Source organism: Stegostoma tigrinum, chromosome 16, assembly GCF_030684315.1.
Source record: "Stegostoma tigrinum isolate sSteTig4 chromosome 16, sSteTig4.hap1, whole genome shotgun sequence".
NCBI lineage: Eukaryota > Metazoa > Chordata > Chondrichthyes > Orectolobiformes > Stegostomatidae > Stegostoma > Stegostoma tigrinum.
The window spans coordinates 30,051,098-30,074,438 of NC_081369.1; the positions used below are offsets into that span (position 1 = coordinate 30,051,098).

The 23,341-nt window shown below is 43.5% G+C and overlaps 1 protein-coding gene across 5 annotated transcripts in view; it reads right to left on the minus strand.

Annotated features, from left to right (window-relative positions):
* Positions 1-23,341, minus strand: part of phkb (phosphorylase kinase, beta) — a 238,112-nt gene that overhangs the window by 164,192 nt on the left and 50,579 nt on the right. For all 5 annotated transcript variants that reach the window (XM_048546675.2, XM_048546671.2, XM_048546672.2 and 2 more), the window contains one exon: positions 2,857-2,956. In XM_048546675.2, coding sequence (XP_048402632.1) covers positions 2,857-2,956 — 100 coding nt within the window. The remainder of the gene's footprint in view (positions 1-2,856; positions 2,957-23,341) is intronic.

A 23,341-nucleotide genomic window follows, 5' to 3' on the forward strand; every position in this document is an offset into this window, starting at 1 on the left:
AAATATCCTCACCAGATTCTCTCAATCGCCAGCCCATCTTCCCAACCTACCTAACCAAACTTACTCAATCACACAGCAGCTCCTCTTCCTAAATCAGACCCTCAACTTACTCTACCCTAGCCCCACTAATCCATCATCTGCTGAACCCTGAGGGGATTCGGGTTCCAATGTTCCACTGCCCACGCCTAGGCCACCTGCTGAACCTCAAATTTCCTCACTCCTTTCCTTCAATAATGAGCCTGTAGCAGAGTATGCCCTCTCTTTGGGAATGAGGGCAATGAGGTCTGGGCTGGTATAAAGCTGAGTGATTATTCCCTCAAGCACTGGGCTCTTTACATGCAGAGATTTTTCAGCTTGTGACTCTCTATGCCTGGCTTTGGCTGTGTTGGAGGAGGCTGTAGATGAGGGGAGGGAGAAGTCAGAAAGAAACAGATGAACAAGGTAAAATGCTACTGTTCCAAAGTCAAACAATGGAAATTTCTTATCCTTAGCTATGATGATGGAATGCTAGTATGAAAGCGCAGATGTGATTTGTTATTGGTGAAATAACTAATGCATAGAATCGCATAGTAAATTTGCAGTGAAGCTAACAAGGCCAGACAATAATAACATATTCCACTCAGAACAAGATAATTAAAAGTTCTTAAATCTATCAAGATTTGTGAAAAGACAGATTCTCCATTTCATAAAATCTCTTTATTGCTTCCATCCTGTAAAATTTGCTATGAACCAATACAGTGCTTGAATATAGCAAGAGAATGGACTGCAATTGGTTAAATAAAGTGTGAAAGGTGTGGAACTGAGCAGACTGGGTAATATCATGTAGGTGAAAAAGAGTCAATATAATTGTTAAGTTTATGAAAGTAGGTAATGTGTGAAAATCACACCCAAGATGGCAGGCCCAGAGTAAAGAATAAATTATGTTATTTCAAACAGTTAGTGAGACGTTGGATCGAGTGACGGCATAGATTTGAAGTTATTGGCAGTGGGAACATCTTCCAGGGAGCAAAGAATTAGAAGTGATGGACATGGATTTTGAGAACTGCAATTACTAATATGACTGCGGAATTTGGAAGCATTGAAGGATCATCTGGGTTGTGAGAATATTGAAGAAGTGATCATGGCATCTGGGAGCAAAGTAGAATGAGTGCCACATATGGAAGAGTCTCCTATTATGTTATTAGTGATAAGACTTCACCCTAGCTTGCCCACAGCACAAACATTTATATCTATAAACTATATAAAAGTCTTAAATCAATTTAATTAACCAGATCCTGTCATCAAAATTTGCCTGAGTGCTTCTTGGGCTGGTCAGGGTAGGGATATTTCTATTCGAACTCTTCCAGTCAACACTGTTTCAAGTTTTGTAAAACCATTAACTATGGTTTCATAGCATTATTCTGCATAAAAGCACAGCTAACACATTAAGAAACTTAAGACCCAAGCAGGAAGGGGAGGATAATGAAGGTTTCACTGGAGTTACGATTGGGTCAGAAACTATAGAAGCTTAAGGTGAGTGGAGACGCTAATGAGAAGACTGCTGGGGGAAATGCTTATGGAGGCTAAAACAGCTGCCAGGTTGGTTTCATTTTTGGATTAGGGAGTTTTAATTGTGTTTCCAACTTATTCACTTGATCGCTGGTGGAGCCCAACTCTTACACCAGTTCCTGCACCTGCCTGTGAGCTTCAATGTCACTTCCTGTCAACTTTGGGCAAGAGGGAAATATTAAAATGGGGATGGGGAGTTAAAATTACCGTAGTCTTTTCTTTGAATTCATTCATGAAATGTGAACATCGCCATGTGGTCAGCATTAACTAGCCATCCTAATGGTCCCTGAGGTGGTGGTAAGCTCCCTTCTTGAAGTGCTGCATCCAGATTAAAGTTGGAGCTATCACGACCAAATGCTGGTTTTTGAACAGGCTAAGAATTTCAAGTATAAAACCATTAGTGAAAGTTCTCATGGGTGGACAAAAAAGCCCCAAAACAATTAAATCCAACTGCGCTGACTTGAAATCTGCAACTTTCTAACTTCTAAGGTTTTGTCTGTGGTAAAGTGAAGATCTCTCACAAATCCCTGTTGTCACACATTTGGAACCCTTTCCTTAGATTTTCTACTTGTCTCCTTGTTTCTTCAGTGCTCTCCATTCTCATTTGCATGTTTCTCTGTCTCACTTACTCCACGCATTTGGATGGGAGGAGGTGAAAAGTTTTAGATGGCAGAGAAACAGCAGATAAATGCTGCAGGTCATATTTCTGGAGGTGGATGTGAGGTACTGGCTCAGTGAAGGATTGACAAGCAGTGCCAACCTACAGGTCACAGAAGCTCTGAGATAAAAGGTAGGGTGCTGATGTGTAACTAAGATGTGACCTCCCTTTGCCAGTGATGGGTATGGTCCACTTATTCATATCAGGCTCATTTCCCTATTCTGTAGCAGTCAGTGACTGTGCATCAAAAGCACTTCAATGATTGAGAAGGCCTAATTTCATTTTGCTAGGCAAAATCATGTTGGATCACACTGAATAACATTTGTGTTGCACAATCTTCAGCCAAAGCATTCTGGTTCAAAAATTCTGGAAATGATGGGCTTATGTATATGATTTGCAATGATGCTTGGTGAAAAAAGCCAAATATAAACAGTCACAAGCACTAAACTTTCAAATTCATTTATTATTTAATTGCTTAAATTAATTCCAACCACTGGTTACTAGAAGGTACAAAAGCCTTTTTTAAAAAATGAGACATCATTGTTTATTTCCATAATTAAACGTTTGTATCTATATGTTCACAGTTATTTACTGAAATTAAAATTCTAAACAAAAAGGTCAGAATGTGCATCCATGCATTAGCACCTTACCTTATCAGCTTGACGCATGTAGCAGTAGAGAATTCCTCGCATGCATTTAACAGCACAATATTCCAGCTCATGAGTCCTTCCCTTATCATCGTCAATGCGCCTATAAAGCCAAGGTACAGCATGACAAAATGTAAATTTATGAAAATAAAAATCAAAAACATATAATAACTGCCCAGGACCATGACAATTAAGTTTAAACTGCAAGTTATCATTGGCAAATATTGACTTGAATAAGCGACACAAATTAATTGAGCAATTTAACATAAAGGAAATCTGCTCTCTGTATTCAAATCAATAATACAGCTGAAATGGCTTCAAAACAAATCAGCATTGTAGTATCACAGCAGGATTAAAAACTACAGTCACCATGAAAAACTGATTGTAAAGTGACTATGATATAAAAATGAAGGACCCAGGTTGAGCCTCTGGCTATTGTTTATTGATTAAATAAATATAGATTTGTTCTGGATGTGAGTTTGCTCGCTGAACTGGAAGGTTAGTTTTCAGACGTTTCGTCACCATTCTAGGTAACATCATCAGCAAGCCTCCAACAAAGCGCTGGTGTTATGTCCAGCTTTCTATTTATCCGTTTAGGTCTCCTTGGGTTGGTGATGTCATTTCCTGTTCTGTGATGGAGCCAATCTACCATTCTCAGAGAAATAGAACAGGAAATGACATCACCAACCCAAAGAAACTAAACAGATAAATAGAAAGCGGGACATAACACTAGTGCTTCATTGGATGCTTGCTGTTGATGTTACCTAGAATGGTGATGAAACGTCTGAAAACTAACCTTCCAGTTCAGCGAGCAAACTCACATCTGGAACAAAATAAAGACCCACTCTTTTGTGGGCCGAGAAGAGGACAGCGTGACTGTGTTGGAGGTGGAAGGAAGACGTTGGGTTGGCTGTGCACCCTTGCAACCAGTGGATCTTGATGCTGGCTTCGGCCTAACGCTGGTTCAGGGGAGCAGCCAACCTGCAACGATGGCTGCGGCAAGTGCTCGTGCTCCGGGTCAGGGGGTCCGGAACACCATCCGTGTTTCCGTAAAGAAGGTGGATGAAGGTGCACCTCTGGACCGCACCTTCTTCGTGAAGAGGGTCCTGTTGGACTGTTGTGGGTTTGCTGCTGCGGACATTTACTGCCTGCAGCATTTCCCCGGAGGGGGTTTTTACAATGTAACCTTCAGGAGTGCCAAGCTTTGCAAGCGCTTCCTGGAGGTTTTCAAGGAGAAAGGAGGTGAGGGCCAACTCTCTGTATTGACCGCTGTCCCGCTGTTTGTGATGCCAGCGCAGAGGAGCCGTATGGTGACTGTACACATGTACAGCCCGCATGTGCCAGCAGTTGATGTCCTGACCTTCCTTGGAAGGTACGTGAAGGTGGAAGGGGACCTAACCAACATCATGGGCCCCTTTGGCATCTGGGCCAGTAAGAGGCAGGTCAAGGTGATGCTGAGCATGGGCGTGGATGGGAGCATTGTACACCCACCATCCAGCTTCCCGATCGGCGGGAGCAAGGGCTACCTGACCTACGCAGGACAACCTAAAGTCTGCCATGCCTGTGGTACGTCAGGTCACGTGGCGGCTGACTGCAAAGCCACCATCTGCAGGGAGGAGGGACACCTTGCCAAGGATTGCCCACAAGAAATAAGCTGCAACCTTTGCGGGGAAGCGGGCCACCTCTGTAGGGCATGCCCGTAGCGGGGGACCACCTACACCCTGGTCGCCGGCAGGGGCAATGCGGGCAAGCCCTACAGCCGTTTCCTCCTTCCCCCCGGAACTTCCAGGCGGGAAGGAGGAAACGGTGTGTCCCCAGCCTGACCCAGAGCCAGACTCTCCTGCCTCCGTACCCCCGATGGGGGGATGCCACCTGGAAGGCAGCATGGACGGTTTCCTGAGCCCGGAGAGCGTCCAGCAGTTAGCCCGGGCAATGGGCATGAAGGGACAGACGAAGGGGCTGGACCTTGGACTTGGGGAGGGTACTGCGGTCACGGCCCACAATGGGGGTACGCGTTGCAAACATTAATGTGCGCAGCGTCAAGTCCACCGCAAGATGTCCACGTTGGCCTACCTGACCACCGTCAGGGCGGACCTCCTGTTTCCACAGGAGTGCGGGATACCGCACCTCAGCAGGTACGGGAATTGGTCCGGCACCTGGACCTGTGGGCCTTCAATCTGGTCGGGGGCGGGGGGTAACGACTGTCGCTCCTCGGGCCTAGCTATTCTGCTGCAGGGGCGCAACTTCATCATCTCTCAAGTTCAGGAGGTGGTGGGGGGGGGCGCCTCCTAGTGGCTGATGTCACTTATAGGAATGCTCTCCCGAGGCTGATCAATGTGTACGCCCCAGTGGTACGGAGTGAGCGGTTGGCCGTCCTGCAGCGGCTTCCACCCCTGCTGGCTACGTCCAGGCCGGTCATCCTGGGCGGAGTCTTCAACTGCATCATCGATGCAGATGGAAGATCTGGCATGGGGACAGCAGGTGGGGGGAGTCAACTGGACGTCATGTCCAGATTCCTGATGGGTACAGTGAAGGACGCCAAGCTGCTTGACGTCTTCAGCACCCCTGCAGACGGAGCGCAGCGGAGGTACACCTGGTCGCGGCCAGACGGGTCTATCCGCTCAAGGATAGACTTCCTGTTTGTGTCACAGGCATTCTCGGTCAGGTCCACCGGCGTCGAGCCGGTGTTCTTTTCTGACCACTGCCTCCTGCTGACTGACTGTCACTTACAGGACGACCAGCAGGCCGACAAGGGGACGTGGAAGCTCAACACGACTCTGTTGACCCCAGAGAATGTCGAGGAGCTTAAGAGGGAGTACACCGGTTGGAGAACTGTGAAACCCCTCTTTGAGTCTCCGGACGACTGGTGGGAGACGGTGAAGGAGAACATCAAGAGGTTCTTTGTCCTCAAGGGTGTTCAGAAGGTGAGAGAGAGGTGGGAAAAGCTGTCGTGACTCCAGAAAAGGGTGCAGAACCTGCTCCTTCTGCAGTTGATGGGGGTTGATGTCATGGAGGACCTCCGTGAGGTGAGGGGCCAGCAAGGCTCGCTCTTCGCCACGGAGGCCTCCAGGATAATCTTCCGGTCCAGGGTCCGCTCCGTGGAGCAGGACGAGATGTGCTCGCGTTTCTTCTTTCAGAAGGTGCACAAAGAGAGCTCTGTGTTTAGCCGGCTGAAGGAGGACGACGGTTCGGTGACGTCGTCTCGGCCCGACATTTTGAGGATCAGCAGATCCTTCTATGCCGGACTGTACGACGCGAAGCCCACGGACAGCACGGCCTCTGAGTCGTTCCTGTCGTCTATCACGGAGGTCTTAGACGATGGCACGAGGGAGTGGCTGGATCGGCCAATATCCCTGGACGAGCTGACCAGAGCCCTCAAGTCCTTGGAGAGGAATAGGACTCCCGGGAGCGACGGCTTACCGGTCGAGCTGTATTCCGCTCTGTGGGACCTGGTCGGCCAGGACCTGCTGGAGGTGTACGATAGTGCGCTTCGGGCAGGGGAAATGTGCAAGTCCATGAGGAAGGGCATCATCACCCTCATTTACAAGAGGAAGGGGGAGAGGGAAGAAATTAAGAATTGGCGTCCCATTTCACTATTGAACGTGGACTACAAAATCCTGGCCAAGGTCATAGCCAACTGGGTCAGGTCTGTCCTGGAGTTGGTGACTCACCCTGACCAAACCTGTGCTGTGCCGGGCAGGAAGATCGCTGAGAGCCTCGCGCTCATCAGGGATACGATCGCCTACGTACAGGACAGGTGGGTGGACACCTGCCTCGTCAGCCTGGACCAGGAGAAGGCCTCCGACAGGGTCTCTCATGCTTACATGAGGGACGTCCTCTCCAAATTGGGGTTCGGGGAGGGCATCCACAATTGGATCCCGCTGCTCTACACCAACATCGTTAGCGCAGTCTCGATCAACGGGCGGGAATTGGGCAGTTTTTCCGTCAGATCTGGAGTCAAGCAGAGCTGCCACTCTCTCCTGCCTTGTTCGTGTGCTGTGTGGAGCCCTTTGCCGCATCCATCAGGAAGGATGTGAGCCTGAAGGGCGTGACTATCCCAGGCAGCGGAGGCCTTCAGGTCAAGACCTCCCTGTACATGGACGATGTCGCCGTCTTCTGCACCGATTGTCGGTCGGTGAATAGGCTGTTGGACATCTGCGGCCAGTTTGAACTGGCCTCGGGTGCCAAAGTCAATAGGGGTAAGAGTGAGGTCATGTTCTTCGGGAACTGGGACGACCGCTCCTTCATCCCCTTCACCGTCAGGACAGACTACCTGAAGGTGCTGGGTGTTTGGTTCGGTGGAGCTGGGGCGTGCACTAAGACTTGGGAGGAGCGTATCGCCAAATTGAAGCAGAAGCTGGGCAGATGGATGCTCCAGTCCCTCTCCATCGCGGGTAAAAACCTGGTTGTCAGGTGCAAGGGGCTTTCGGTACTGTTGTATGTGGCACAGGCCTGGCCTATTCCCTGGACCTGCGCCGCTGCGGTCACCCGGGCCATCTTCCACTTCATTTGGGGGTTGAGGATTGACCGGGTCCGCAGGGACACCATGTACAAAGACCTGGAAAATGGGGGGGAGAGGGCGTACCAAACGCCACCCTCGCCCTGACGGCTACCTTTGTGTGTGGCTGCATCAAGCTGTGTGTAGATCCTCAGTACGCAAACACCAAGTGTCACTACTTACGGAGGTTCTACCTATCCCCGGTGTTGCGAAGGATGGGCCTGGCCTCGTTGCCGTGGAACGCTCCGAGTAGTTGGACCGTCCCATACCACCTGTCCTTTGTGGAGAAATTTTTGAAGGGAAACACCTTTGACCACAAGGCCGTCAAGCAGTGGTCAGCACGTAGTATCCTCAAGACCCTTCAGGAAAAGGAGAGAGTGGATCCCGTTGTGTGGTTCCCCACGCAGACGGCCAAAGTCGTTTGGCAGAATGCCTCATCGCCAGAACTTTCAAACAAGCACAAGGACATTGCTTGGCTGGCGGTGAGAGGGGCTCTGCCAGTGAGATCCTTTATGCATGCCCGGAATCTCTGCACCACCGCACGCTGCCCTTGAGGTGACTGCGGGGGGGACGAGACTGTCAATCACCTCCTTCTGGAGTGTGCCTATGCGCAGGAGGTCTGGAGGGGGATGCAGTGGTATTTGTCGAGGTTCGTCCCGAGCAGCTGCCTGACGCAGGACTCCGTGCTCTACGGGCTGTTTCCCGGGATGCACACAGAGACCAACATCAACTCCGCCTGGAGGACCATCAATGCGGTGAAAGATGCTCTTTGGTCTTCCCACAACTTGCTGGTCTGCCAGCTGAAAGACCTGACCCCGACCGAGTATTGCAGACTGGCGCACTCCAAGGTCCAGGACTACATGCTGAGGGACGCGCTAAAGCTTGGGCAGCCGCCGCCAAGGCACGGTGGGGAAAGACCACCGTATGAAATCCCTCGTCCAGAATAGAAAAAAGGGCCCTATCTGGTAACTGGGCCCAGCTGGCGCCTTCCCCAACTGGTCAGGGGGCCAACTGGGACTGTGCGGGATGACAACTGCCGGGGTATTTTCTTTGCTTTGTTTTTTTTTCCCTTTAGTTGGTGCACGTACCCCCTGGGTAACCCAGACCGGCTTGCATGACTGGGTAGGTGTATAAATATGTTTTATTTTTTGTACATCTTATGAATAAAGTATATGTTTTCAAATAAAAAAAGTGACGAAACGTCTGAAAACTAACCTTCCAGCTCAGCGAGCAAACTCACATCTAGAACCTCAACCTGAGCTACAAATCTTCTCAAAACTCGATAGATTGAATTATTCCTTAGATTAACAAGTCTATCATAAAATATTTAGCTTTTCTATTTAAGCCATTCATGTAGTAATTCTTGTTTTTGCTTCCAAAATGAATAACCTCATATTTATCCAAAGTATACTGCATCTGCCACTGCTGTGCCCACTCACCCAACCTGTCCAGATCATGCTGAAGGAAATCTGCATTTCGTTACAGCTGACTTTCCCACCCAACTTGGTATCATCTGCAATGTTATATTTTGTTCCTTCATCCAAATCATTAATATGCATTGTGAATAGCTGGGGTCCCAGCTCCAACTCCTGTGGCACCCCTCTAGTTACTGCCTGTCAACTTGGAAAGAATCCATTAATTTCTCCTCTTTTGTTTGAACATTCAAGTGCTGAAAGTAAAACATGATGGTTGAATGTTGGCCTATAAGAATGAACTTAAACCAGGTTGGATTTTCCATGGTGTTACGAAAATATGGAATCTGAAATATTAATTTACATTGCATTGACTGGACTATTTCTTGGACCATGTGGAAAGAACACATCACAAAGCAAAGGAGACTGTCTGCCATAGGAAAATGGCTCATTTGCAAAGAAATCAAGCAATTCAACTGGAGTCAGAATCTGAAAGACTTTCAGTGATATGTCAAATGACCTTTCCTGTGGGTGTCGTAAAGCTATTGAACTTGAAGACAGACAGGCAGAAAGATAACTGATTTGGAACACCGCCTTCACTCCCTTTTCATCCAAGCTTGTGAGTTATAAATCCATTTGAAAACCTCATCATTACCATTTTGGAACTCTCCATTTGTAATGTGAACCAGCTAGAATTGATCCAGAAAATACTCTCTTGCCCAGAAACTAAGATGCAAAGTGACTTCAGCAACAGACCAACATTTAGGCCAATCTGTGAACAATTCCTTCTTTCTGAATTTTGCTCTAAGTGGCCAGTCATTTTGTTATCTTTACATCGTTGCTTGAGTGCCTTTTGCTTGCATCAAACTAATTCTTTATTTGTTATGAAATGAAAATGGCTGAGTTGTTATTCATAGGGGAGATGTCAGAGGTAGGTTCTTTACACAGAAAGTGGTGGGTGCGTGGAATGCGCTGGCGGTAGTGGAGTCAGATACATGAGGCACATTTAAGTGACTCTTGAATAGGCACATGGATGATAGTAAAATGTAAAGTATGCATGGTAATTTGATTTTAGAATGTGATAATAGGTTGGCACAACATTGTGGGCAGAAGGGCCTGTACTGTTCTATGTTCTGTGTTCATACTGAGCTAGAGTGTAGCATATTGATGTAAATAAATACATGTTATATAAACACACAGCAAATATAAAAAGCAACATGATGTTTCCAAATTTTGTTGCGACCAGTGGAAGGGCGGGACTTAGTTGGAGATAATTTCCAATCCCCCTGTTCAGAGATACATAACATCCATGCGGACGTGAACAATGCCCTGGATTCGATTTACACTGCCACAAACACTCCAGAAACAAAATTCCCCAAGGCCCTATTGATTGTGCCAAGCCAACCTCAAGGAACTTGCTGCCAAAATGCCACCAACACACCTCCTGCCCCACCAGAGGACCGAACATTCTGGACCACTGCTACCTAACCATCAAGGACACCTACCACTCCGTCCCCCGCCCACACTTCAAGAAATCACATCACTGCACTGTGTTCCTCCTCCCAGCTTACAAGCAGAAGGTGAAATGGGAGGATCCTTCACAAAAGGAAGGACAATGCTGGTTCAAGGCTGTGGAAGACTGTCTCCAGAACTGCTCAGAATCAGCGGACTAGACCATGTTCAAGTACTCAACGCAAAACCTAGGTGACTACTCCACCACTTCATTAGCAAATGCATGGAGGACTGCATACCAAAGAAGTCAATCCAAGTGTTCCCCAAACTTAAACCTCGGATGAACCAGGAAATCCAGTGCCTACCGAAGGCCAGATGTGCAGCATTCAAGCCAGATGATCCAGGCCAATTCAAGAAATACAGCAGATGCCATATCCTTCACCCTGCACTCATCTGGACATCAAAAATACCTACATCAGACTCCTGCTCATTGACTACAGCTCCCCTTGAACACCATTATACTCTCCAGACTGATCTCAAAATTCCATGAGCTTGATCTCGGCTCTGCCCTCTGCAACCGGATCCTCAGCTTTCTGACCCATAGACAGCAGTGAGGATAGGTAACTGCACCTCTTCCACAATAACACTCAGCATCGCAGCCCTCCAAGGATACAGCCTCAGACCCCCACTGTACTCCCTGTGTATCTACACTGTGTTGCCAAATTCCGAACAAATGCAATCTATAAGACACCACCGTAGTGGGTTGGATATCTAACAATGCTGAGTCAAATTACCAAAGGGAGATGCAGGGCTGGGTGACGTGGTGAAATGAAAACCACCTCTCTCCCAATGTCAGAAAAACTAAAGAACTGATTGTTATCTTCAGAACACACCCTCAGCAACAACAATGGAACTGAGGATGAGAGGATGGAGGGCGTACAGTTTCTCAGGGTGATGACAACAGCTAACCTACCCCGGACTTCACATGTAGATGTGACAGTCAAAAAGACACAACTGCACCTCTTCCTCAGGCAGCTCAGGATACTTGGCACATACATGAGGACCTCAACCAGCTTCTACAGATGCATTACTGAAAGCATACTGTCTGGGTGCACAACAGCCTGGTATGGCAACTGCTCTGCCCAGGACCATAAGAGACTACAGGAGGTGGCATGCACAGCTCAGACCATCATGGAAGCCAACCTTCCATCCATGGAGTCCATTTACATGGCTCACTGCCACAGAAGGGCTGTCACTATTCTCAAAATCCCACTCCATCCCAGTAATGACCTCATACAACCTCTTGCGTTAGGCAGAAGATACAGAAGCCTGAACCCGTGCACGAGCAGGTTCAGGAACAGCTTCTAACTGGCTGTTATTAGACTAATGAATTGTCTCTCTAACCTCAAATAATGATCTGGCTAACGTCAATCTCACCTAGGGGACACCCTATATAACCGGTATGCCTCTGTAAGTCTTTTTGATCTGTACATCCTTGTTCACTATGATCTGCTTGCACTGCTCGTAAACACAGCTTTTCTCTGTACTTTAGTACATGTGATGATAAATCAATCAATTGGCCAGTTGTGGCCAAGGCTGCTCATAAATACCATCAACGAGGTTTAATCAAAAGGAGAGAGAAAAAAAAAACGATCAAGCAAACAATCAGAGCAAGAAAACCTTCTTCTGTCAATTGCTGGTCAAATGACAATTCTGGATAACAGGGCCATCATCATCACGCTTTCATTAGGACCAGTATTTTGTGACATGCTTATCCAAATTTAATTGATCAGAATCTAACTGCAGAGACTAAATGTTAAATACATCTAAGATCAACACTAAGAAAAATATAAGCAGTAGTTTATGTTGGTCAAATCTGATTTTATCCTGCATATTTTTTTCAAAAACAGATTGCTGTACCTTAGCACATGAGGTTACCATGTTAATAAATCTAATTTATCACAGAGGTTGTTTAACATGTCAATGAAATGAAAAATATCTGACCAACTAGCATTCCTAAGGTGGTGTGCGACATCAGCAACAACAGAATTGTGTTGCAATACTCCACAACCTCATGGCCTGGCAAATATCCTATCCTGCCACCACCATTAAACCAATAGATCAATCCTAGGACAAAAATACTGCAAAAACTGAAATCTATACTGAAAACAATAAATGCTGGAGATCACAGCAGGTCCAACAGCATCCATGGAGAGACAGCAAGCTAACGTTTTGAGTTTAGGTGACTCTTCGTCAAAGCTCTCGCGCCATGGATGCTGTTTGAACTGCTGTGATCTCCAGCATTAGTTATTTTCAGCAGATCAATCCTGTTCAATGAAGAGCAGGAGGACATGACAAGAGCAGCACCACAGATAAATAAAAGTAAAGTGTCAATCTACTGAAGCTGCAATTCAGGCCTACTTGCAAGCCAAATTGCATGAAAAGCAAGTGATGGATAGAGCTAAATGTTTCTGCAACCAGATCAGATCTAAGTAGTATTACCACATTTAGTCATTAATGGTGATCCAGAGATCCCCTGCATGACAAATGTCAGTCTTCCTTTAAATCATTTCACTCCACAAGATTTCAAGGAAGGACTGGGGGTATTGGGTACAGCAAAAGTTATGAGGCCTTACAATATTCTGGCAATAGTACTGAAGACTGGTGGGGGTGATTACTGATGGCTGCACAATATTCTGCACCATTTGTGGCAACTCAGGTACCGAACTAGCTCATGTCCAAATGCAACATGATGCGGACAATATGTAGGTTTTTACTTACCATTAGTAAGTATTATTTGTTTGAAGAGACAGTATAACCCAAATGACCTCCTTCTGCGCCATGTCTGTGACAATCTGTGACGAGCACCACACTAGTGTCAGGCATTAAGTGTATTCAAGAAGAAAAAATACAGCCATTGCTGTAGACATTTAATGACATTATAATCAATGAATTCCCTACTATCAACATCCTGGCGTTACCATTGACCAGAAATGGAACTGGAGGAGCTACATAAATATTGTGGTTACAACAGCAGGCCAGAGGCTAGAAATCATGCAGTGTGTGACTTCGTTTGACCCCTCAGAGCCTGTCTGCCATCTACAAGGCACAAGCCAAGAATGTTACAGAATTCTTGCCACTTTCCTGGATGAGTGCAACACAAGCAACAGTAGCTTGATACCTTCCTGGAAAACAATAGCCTGCTTGAATGGCATCACATCCACAAACATTCAGTCCCTCCATCTTTATAGGTAGCAGTGTGGCCCACTACAAGATGCTTTGCCGAAGTTCACCAAAAGTTCTCAGAAAGCATCTTCCAAAGGTAAAAAGACTTCCATCCAATAGGACAAGGGTGGTAAATACACTGAAACATCACTACCTTTAAGTTCCCTCCAGCTGACTCACCATCCTGACTTGGAAATATCTTGTCACTCCTTGAGTGTCCATAGTCAAAATTCTGGAACTCCCTCCTTACAGCATTGTGGGTGGACTACACTGAATGAATAGAAGCAGCTTAAAAAGTGAGCTAATCACCTCATTCTCAAGAGCAACGTAAGACTGGGGAATAAATACTAATGCAGAAAGTGAATGAATAAAGTAAGTTAATAAAAATGTCTAGCTCTTAGCAACGGTAGAAATAATGTGGTTTCTAATAAAAAAGTTATATTTAACATGCCAAGGCCTAGTGGTATTGTTGCTAGACTGTTAATCCAGAGATCAAGGTAATGTTTTGAGGGCCAGGGTTTGAATCCTGGCAGATGGTGGAATTTGAATTTAATTTTTAAAAAACATCTGGAATTAAGAGTCGAATGGTGACCAAGAATCCGTTGTCGACTGTTGGAAAAACCAATCCAATTCACTGATGCCCTTTAGGGAAGGAAACTGCCATCCTCACCTCGTCTGGCCTACATGTGACTCCAGACCCACAGCAATTTGGCTGACTCTGAACCGCCCTCGAGACAATTAGGGTTGGGCAATAAATGTCGCCTAGTCAGCGATGCCCTCATCCCATGAGTGAATAAAGAAAAATGCCATAAACTTTATTCATTGGAAGAAGCTTAGGAAGACTAGTTTTCCACAAATTCTGGCACCTATCCCCAACATGCGATAAGGTTTTGTCTATGAGAAGGAGGAATTGATGGCGAGCAAATGGAGTTATTACTGCAACAAACTGATAGGGAAGTTTTGTGAGTAGCTTACAGAGAAATTATTTGGACAATCAGTTGTTTCAATTCTGAAAATTAGCATACTTTGTGCAGGCCTGAGAAATCAAACATTTTCTCAGGGACTGGATTTTCAATTCATAAATCATTTCATTAACAAATGATACAATCTAATGTCTATGGTGTAACATTATGTTACAGACATGAAGCTTGTAATAGCATATCAGACTTTGGTGATTAGGAGGCAGGGGTTTTCAGAATGTTTTTAAATAGAATGTGGTTGACCCACTTAAAGTTTTTAATGTTAAGGAAATGATATTCATAGCTCTATTTTTCAACAAATTTCTCTCCTGTGTTAAATAAGTTTCAAAGGTGCTGATCGTACTTCTCTATCTTTACCCAAATCACAATTTTTAAAAATAATGCATTGTTTCAATCATTAACAGTCTTACAATGCATTTCTAACCACTTGCCCCCACACCCCCTAACTGTCCCACTTGCAAGATATGTTGCATCCTTCTATTGTTAGGCACTAGAAAAATGACAGTACTAAACCATCAAAGGAAAGTGAAATCAGAGTGACTTTAAGATAACAAGGTGTAGAGACAGATGAACACAGCAGGACAAGCAGCATGAGAGGAGCAGGAAGGCTGATGTTTCAGCCCTAGACCTTTCTTTCTGAAGAAGGCTCTAGGCCCAAAACGTCAGCCTTCCTGCTCTTCTGATGCTGCTTGACCTGCTGTGCTCACCAGCTCTACACTTTGTTACATCAGATTCTCCAGCATCTGCAGTTGCTACTATTTCAGAGTGACTTTATGAGTTTTTTGGAAAACAGGTTGATATAGAAGTAGTAGGAACTGCCAATGCTGGAGTCTGAGATAACAAGGTGTGGAGCTGGGTGAACACAACAGGCCAGGCAGCATCAGAGGAGTAAGAACACTGACATTTCAGGTCGGGGCAGTTCTTCAGAAAATTTAGAAATTTAGATTAATTTAGAAGCCGCTTTTAGCGCAACTACATGTCCAATTTTTTTTACAACATTACTGGCAGAAGAAACTCTTAGTATTGCTGTAAAATACAATATTTTTCTTTAATTATTTGGGAAAGAATTTCAATACTAGCTGTTTAAAAATGCATGTGATCTTATTTCTCTTATGATATGCAACTTCCAATTCAAATAACATTCAATGCTGCAATCACTCAATCTCTAATGCCTGGTTCCTGAAAGTCCACTGCCAAAAGGAAGCAAACACTTATAATGGAAACCATAACAGAATTTCATTAAATAAAATTTGATTCACAAGAAGAGTGACTCAATTAAAATCGATTCAGTTTACTTACTATTTCTTTTTATTTATATATATAAAACATACATCCACGCACATCACAGTTTTACAGATCATAACTTGCTTTCTGTAACCTCTTTCTGAAACAAAATGAGATGTGCACATCACTTTAAAATCACACAGGCAACACGATTTTACAGCATATATGTTTTTGATATTCAGGCTTGTACATGTATTCTTTTATGAAATTTCTATTGTGGTCAGTGCCAAAAGCAAATCTGCAAGAAGGAAGGCAATGATTGCCACAATGGGTGAGCAACGTGAAGATTGTCTGAGTGGAACTCTGACTTTATTTTTCATTATGAAATGAGAGTCAAATACTGGATCTGCATATTGATTTATTTCTGCCAAAAGAAAAAACTTATCCATGGAATAAATGAAGATTGGGGTAGAAAATTATACTTTCTGGTGATTCTACACCAGTATCTGACAACAGAAATTTAAATAGGGTATAATTCTGCTGAGACATTCCTTCCCAGCTCCCAGGAAAAGTAATTGAGCTACTAAGTAGACATTTAAAATAAAAACAAATTAACTTTACCAACATGTATCTGCCAAATAAAATACACAGAAAACCTTGCAATGCATTAGTAATGTGCATTCTGTTGCATTCAATCAACTTCAGTAAATAACACGGCTGCAGATTTTCAGCTGTCTTGGAGAATACTTTTAAGTTTCAAGTTTGAATTAGGTCTTGGCATGATTATACCTCAACAGATATTTTTCACCAGTGTGAGGTCTGAGAATTTTGCTCTTTGAAATGCCTAAAGGTCGAGTATCTGAGAATGTTCTTCTTGGGTAAATCATAGAAATCAAATATAATATACTGATCTCAAATTAGCACAAATAATTGCTACAGTTGGAGCAGCAATACAGGTTGACTGGAAAATAATTGAGGAGGTCATCCATTACAAATCAGCACAATACTCATACAGGGTTTTAAACAACTCACTGCACTGATAATATAAAATGATTCATTTCAAAATAAGGCAGCCTTTTTCACTAAAAGATGACAACTGAAAATGTGGAACAATAAATAAATCCATCGATCAGGCATTCACTCTTTTGCAATGCCATGATTTAACAGTTTCACAATCACTTTTACCATGTAAAGTTATTTATGATGACTGCTTTTCAGAATAGTAAATCAATATCCTAAAATTACTCTCTGGTTCATGTCTAGTTTAAGAACTGGCAAAGTATTAAGAATCACATTAGATTAAGGAACAAATAAAAGTATTATTTACTCATGTGGTCATGTTGTTTTCTAATGAGAGTTCTGTACTGCTGGTATTGGCAACCTCACTGACAGGAAAATGTACATCAAGAATGGATGCTTTGTCACCTGAAAGACTTTCTGTGGAAGGGAAATTGGGTTGAATTAAATTAAATTAGCTTTATTGTCACATGTACTCACATGAGTAAAATGCAAGTTTATAAGTCACCATTTATGGAGTCATCTTAGGTACAGATGTACCTAGATGAAGTTCCTTGAGTATAAATTCTTAGGAAAAAAAGTAGAAAAACAAAGAAATAAAAAGTCCATTGTTACAGCCCTTCCACAATTGTAAACAATATAAAAAAGAAATTTTAAAAATTGAAGAAATAAGTCCACCTCACGGCTCTGAGTTTGAGGTCCCAACCATGAACTCCCCCCTCACCGCCCCCCAAAAAAGTAGCAGTGTAGGAATACTACATTACTACAGCGTAGTAAATACATGATACTGAACTGTTTTGAGCATTAGAAAGATTGACACTATTATTTCAAAATGTTATCATGTCGCTGGAAATGTAGAAACATAACTGTGACATATAGACCTTAAAAGTTCCCTTAATGGTGACCACTGCCCTTTAAGCTGGAACAAAATGAATCTAGGAAGAGAGCCTTCCAGTACTTTTTTGAAGCTATCCTTGCACAGATTGAACTTAAACAATAAATGTCTTGCTGCACTGTATAGATCATAACATCAAAATAATTTTATTATTATGATATCCTCTTACCTCAGTGCAAGAAAACTTGACCTGATTAAAAAAAATGCCCTGGTTTTAACCAAACTAGCATGGAGGGAATAGGTGTGGTGACTGTTTAGAGTAGTGTTGATTGGAAAGGGAGGAAACTCCAGTGGTCCTTTCTCCTGGCACTTTAACCAATTCTTCCCAATGCTGACATGACTCTATCCATTGATTAATGGTGACCTCCCCTCCACTACAGCTTTATACTAGCAAAAACAACAAATGAAATTATGAAGCCTACTGGATAAGCAAAATAAGGTCCCAAAAACAATATCTAAAATCACAGTGCATTACCATCCTGATTATAGTAAAGAATGACAAAAGCTAAAAATTAAGAAAAATGTGTAACTCAAAATTAAAATAATTTAGAAATTCATTAAATTTCACTTTACTTGGGCATTAAAAAATTGCAACAAATATCGCCTAGTTGATTTATGCATAAAACTAAACAAATAAAAAAATGTAGTCTCAACTACAGCTTAAATAGATCCATTGCCACGGGAAATTGCACAAATCAAGTCTACTGCCCAACAGTCGAAGACCAAAGAGAAATTATAGAATTACAAGCATACCTCTAATTATCCTGCTTCAAACATAGAGAACTATTCAACTGAATAGAGCAGCCAAGAAAAGCAACACTATTGTTTCTCCCCCAAGATTGGAAAATTCTGTGGCATAAGAAGGTCACAGACTTGAATCCCCTGAGTTGACTAAATCAATTCATTTTATAAAAAATCATAATTCTGCTCTAACTGCCAACCTAATTTTAGCCTTTTAATCAACATGTCTGAAATTGAGAAGTGTGGTTAACAGCATGAAGGTGAAGGCAAGGGTGGAATAATTCATTGAAAAATAGGAAAGGCTTTTATGCTTGAGGAATTTTATTGATAAGCATAAAAGGTTTGCACTTTTGTTACCCAGCATTTAAATCAACGAATTCTACATCCAACAAAACATGAAAAAGGTACCCCAAGTATTTACAGAAACAACGTAGGTGATCCTTTATGAATGTGAAGGTGTTAAGATACTTAAAAACACACTGATTCATTCTGCAGATCCAAGCAAGCCTCACCTACAAAGAATTTCCGACTAAAGATCTTTAAAAGATTGCTAGGACAACTATATTCTCTGTCAAACACATTGTTCATACATAAAACTGGATGTCCAACTGCATAACTCCACAAGCTACTTCACAATGGCATGTCTGTTGGACATTTTGGTACAGATTGTTCATGTATTCAACTCATGCACTCCTCTTTCTCCAGCCTACCCAGTGAGGAAGACATGATTCCACACCAAAAACAAGCTCTCAGGTGAGTGAAGGATCCAAATCTTGACCGACAGTCTCGGTCAAAACTGGGTAAACAGTGGTTGGGTGTAAGAGGGTGGGATGCTTAGGTTGTCACTTCCTCCTTTCTCTGTCAAAACCTGACTTCAGCTTGCCATTGAAGATGAGATCTTTCCCAGGTGCATTCTCTCCACTTTCTTCTGTGGGGAGGAGAGACAGATTTTCAAGGAGGTTTTGAGGTTGTACCCTCCTAGGGCTCACTTGCAGTATCAAAGATTAATACAGAATGCCTGCTGCAAGATTCTTGTGTTAGACTTGCTGACAATGGCCTGGAGTATGTTCGATGCTTTGACGCTGGACTATCAGCCTGAGCAAGAAGACTGATGATGGATTTGCAGGATCTTGTGGAACATAAGACCACAGACAGACATGGAATCAGAGTATGCTCCATTATTCAATCACAGTGATGTGTTTCTCAGCTCCTGCCTTTTATCAATAACCTTTGATTCCCTACTAATCAAAAAGCTATTTATCTCTGTCTTAAATTCACTCAATGACATGGTCTCAACAGCCCTCTGTAGTAATGAGTTCCACAGATGAACCACCCTCTGGCTGAATAAATTCCTTATCATTTCAGTTCTGAAGTGTCCTTTCTTCACATGGAGGCTGTGCTAGCGTGTCCTAGTCTCTCTTACTTGCGGAAACATCTTCTCCACATCCGGTCTATCCAGGCCTCTCAGTATTCTGTAAGTTTCAACAGACACCTCCTCATAGAGCTACAGGTGATGGACACTTCGGTCCAACTCATCTATGCTGACAGGATATTCTGAATTAATCTATCCCATCTGCCAGCATTTTGCCCATATCCCTTTAAATCCTTCCTATTCACATACTCATCAGGCATCTTTTAAATGGTGTAATTGTACCAGCCTCCACCACTTCCTCTGGCAGCTCATTCTGTACATGCGTGAAAAAGTTACCCCTTAGGTCCCTTTTAAATCTTTCCCCTTTCACCTTAAACATATGCCTTATAGTTTTGGATTCCCCCCACCCTGGAGAAAGGACCTTGGCTATTCACCTTATTCATGCCCCTCACAATTTTATAAACTTCTATAAAGGTCACCCCTCAGCCTCCAGCACTCCAGGGAAAGTAGCCCCAGCCTACTCAGCCTTTGTCTATAACAATCCTTCCAGCCCTGGCAACATCCTTGTAAATCTTTTCTGAATCCTTTCAAGTTTGACAACATCCTTCCTATAGCAACAAGACCAGAATTGCATGTAGTATTCCAAAAGTGGCCTAACCAATGCCCTGTGCAGCTGCAACATGACCTTCCAACTCCTACACTCAATGTACTGATCAATAAAAGCCAGCATAGTGAACACTTTCTTCACTATCCTGTCCACCTGCAATTCCACTTCCAAGGAATTATGAACCTGCACTCCAAGATCTCTTTGTTCTTACCATTAAGTCCTGCCCTGAATTGCCTTTCTAAAATGCAGCACCTCACATTTATCTAAATTAAACTCCTTCTGCCGCACCTCATCCCAATGTCCATATGATCAAGGTCCTGTTGTATTCTGAGGTAACCTTGTTCACTGTCCACCACACTTTCAACTTTTGGTGTCATCTACAAACTTACTAACCATACTTAGTATGTTCACATCTAAATCATTTTTATAAATGGCAAAATGCAGCATACCCAGCACCGATCCTTACGGCACACCACTGATCACAGGTCTCTACAGTCTTTAAAGCAACCCTCCACCATGCCCTCTGTCTTCTACTTTTGAGCTAGTTCTGTGTCCAAAATGGCTTCCTTCTAAACTTCATCGAGTACAGACCCAGACAGCTCAACTGCTCCTCATAAAACAAGCTCTTCATCCCCGGGATCATTTTTGTGAACCTGCTTTTACTCCATCCAATGCCAGAGATCCTACCTAACATATGGGGCCTAAAACTGCTCACAAGACTCCAAATGTGGTCTGACCAGAGCCTGATACGGCCTCAGCAGTACATCTCTACTCTTGTATTCCAGCCCTCTCGAAATGAATGCTAACATTAGATTTGCCTTCCTAACTGCCAAATGAACCTGCACGTAAATCTTAAAAGAATCTTAAATCGGGGCTCCCAAGTCCCTTCGTGTTTCAGATTTCCAAAGCCTTAGTCCGTTTAGAAAATAGTCTATTCTTCCTACCACAGTAGACTCGCACTTTCACGTATTGTATTGCATCTTTTACTTCCTTGCCAACTTTCCTAGCTTGCCCAAGTCCTTCTGCAACCTCCTTGCTTCGTCAACACTACTGTTCCTCCAACTATCTTTGTGTCATCAGCAAACTAAGTCCAGATTTTTAATGCATGACATGAATAGGTATATCCCAACATGGACCTCTGCTGAACTCCACCAGAAACTGGCTGCCATCCTGACAAACACCCTTTTTCCCTACTCTCTGCTTTCTACCAGTCAGCCAATCCTCTATCCATAGCAGTAGCTTGCCCCTAACACCACAGGCTCTTGTATTATTCAGCAACCTCCCGTGTAAGACTTTGTCAAAGGCCTTCTGCAATCCAAATAGATCACATGCACTGCTCCTTCTTTGTCTAACTTGCTCATTATCTCCTCAAGGAATTCGAACAGATTTGTCAGGCATGAACTTCCCTTGATGAAGCTGTGTTGACTTAGTTCGGTTTCACCATGCACGTCTGGTACTCCACAATCTCATCCTTAATAATGAACTCTCAAATCTTACTAATGACCAAGGTCAGACAAATCAACCTACACTTTCTCTCTTCAGTCTCTCTCCCTCCTTAAACACAGATGTTACATTAGCCACTTTTCAGTTCTCTGGGACCCTTCCTGACTTCAGTGATTCCTAAAACAGCATCACCAATTCCTCTACAATCTGCTCAACTATCTCCGTCAGAACTCTGGAGGTGTAGTCCATCTGGTTAGGGTGATTTATCTACCTTTCAACTTCCCCACACCTTCTCCTTAGCGATGGCACTACACGTGTCTCTGCCCCCTGACTCTTGAGTTTCTTGTATGTTGCCTGTGTCTTCCACTGAAAATTGAAGCCAAGTACCTTTTCAGTTCCTCTGTCATTTCTTTGTTCCCCGTTACGACTTCTCCAGCATTTAAAATCCACGCTTGCTTCTCTCTTCCCTTTGATATATCTAAAAATACTCTTGCAATTTTTTTTATATCACTAGCTACCTTACTCTCATATTTCATTTTCTCCCTCCTTGTTGCTATTTTTAAGTTATCCTCGGCTGGGTTTTAAAGGCTTCTCAATCCTTGGACTTGCCGCTAATCTTCACCACATTGAATGCTTTTTCTTTTGCTTTCATGTTGTCCCTGACTTGCCTTGTCAGCCATGGTTGACTCATCTTTCCGAAATATGTTTCTTCTCCCTTGGGATGAATTTCTGTTGTGCATCACGAGTTACCTCAAAAAGTCCTGCCATTGCTACTCTACTGTCTTCCCTGTTAGGATCCCCTTTCAATCAACTCTTGCCAGCTTCTCCCACGTGTCTTTGTTGTTTCATTTACTCTTGAAATGCACAGTTACTTCTTGCATACTATGGTCACTGGTCCCCTAGCGGTTCCTTCACCTTAAGCTCCCTAATCAAGTCTATCTCATAACACATCAACAAATTCAGAATTGTCTGTTTCATAGTGGACTCTATCATAAGTGGTTCCAAAGAACTATCTTGTAGACATTGTGTGAATTCCTTTTCTTGAGATCTGTTACCAACCTGATATTCCCAGTTCACTTGCATATTGAAGTCGCCCATGAGTATTGTAATCATGCCTTTCTTGCATGCCTTTTTTACCTACCAATTTATTTTCTTCCCCACATCTTGACTACTGCTAGGAGGCCAATACACAACTCCCATCAGGATCTTTTTCCCTCTGCGGCTCCTCAGCTCTACTCACACAAATTCTAGGTGTCCAACTCTATTTTGCTTTTTGCTATCGATTCAATTTCATTGCTCACCAAAAAAGCAACCCAAACCCTTTGCTTATCTGCCAGACCCATCAAAGGAATATGTATATGTATCTTGGATATTTTGTCCCCAGCACTGCAAAGGGGATCAGGGCTGGGAACTACAATGTTGTACCTGCCAATTTCAATCCGCGCTACAAATTAATTTACCTTATATCATATACTGCGTGTATTTTAAGTATATCATCATTAGAATTGAATAAACATCGCCCCCATTCTCAGGTGTGATGTCTCCTCAACTGCCCAAAGTTGGATTCCTGACCTTTCCATACTCTCTATCCTATTATTTGTTCTGGAAACTTTAATAACCTC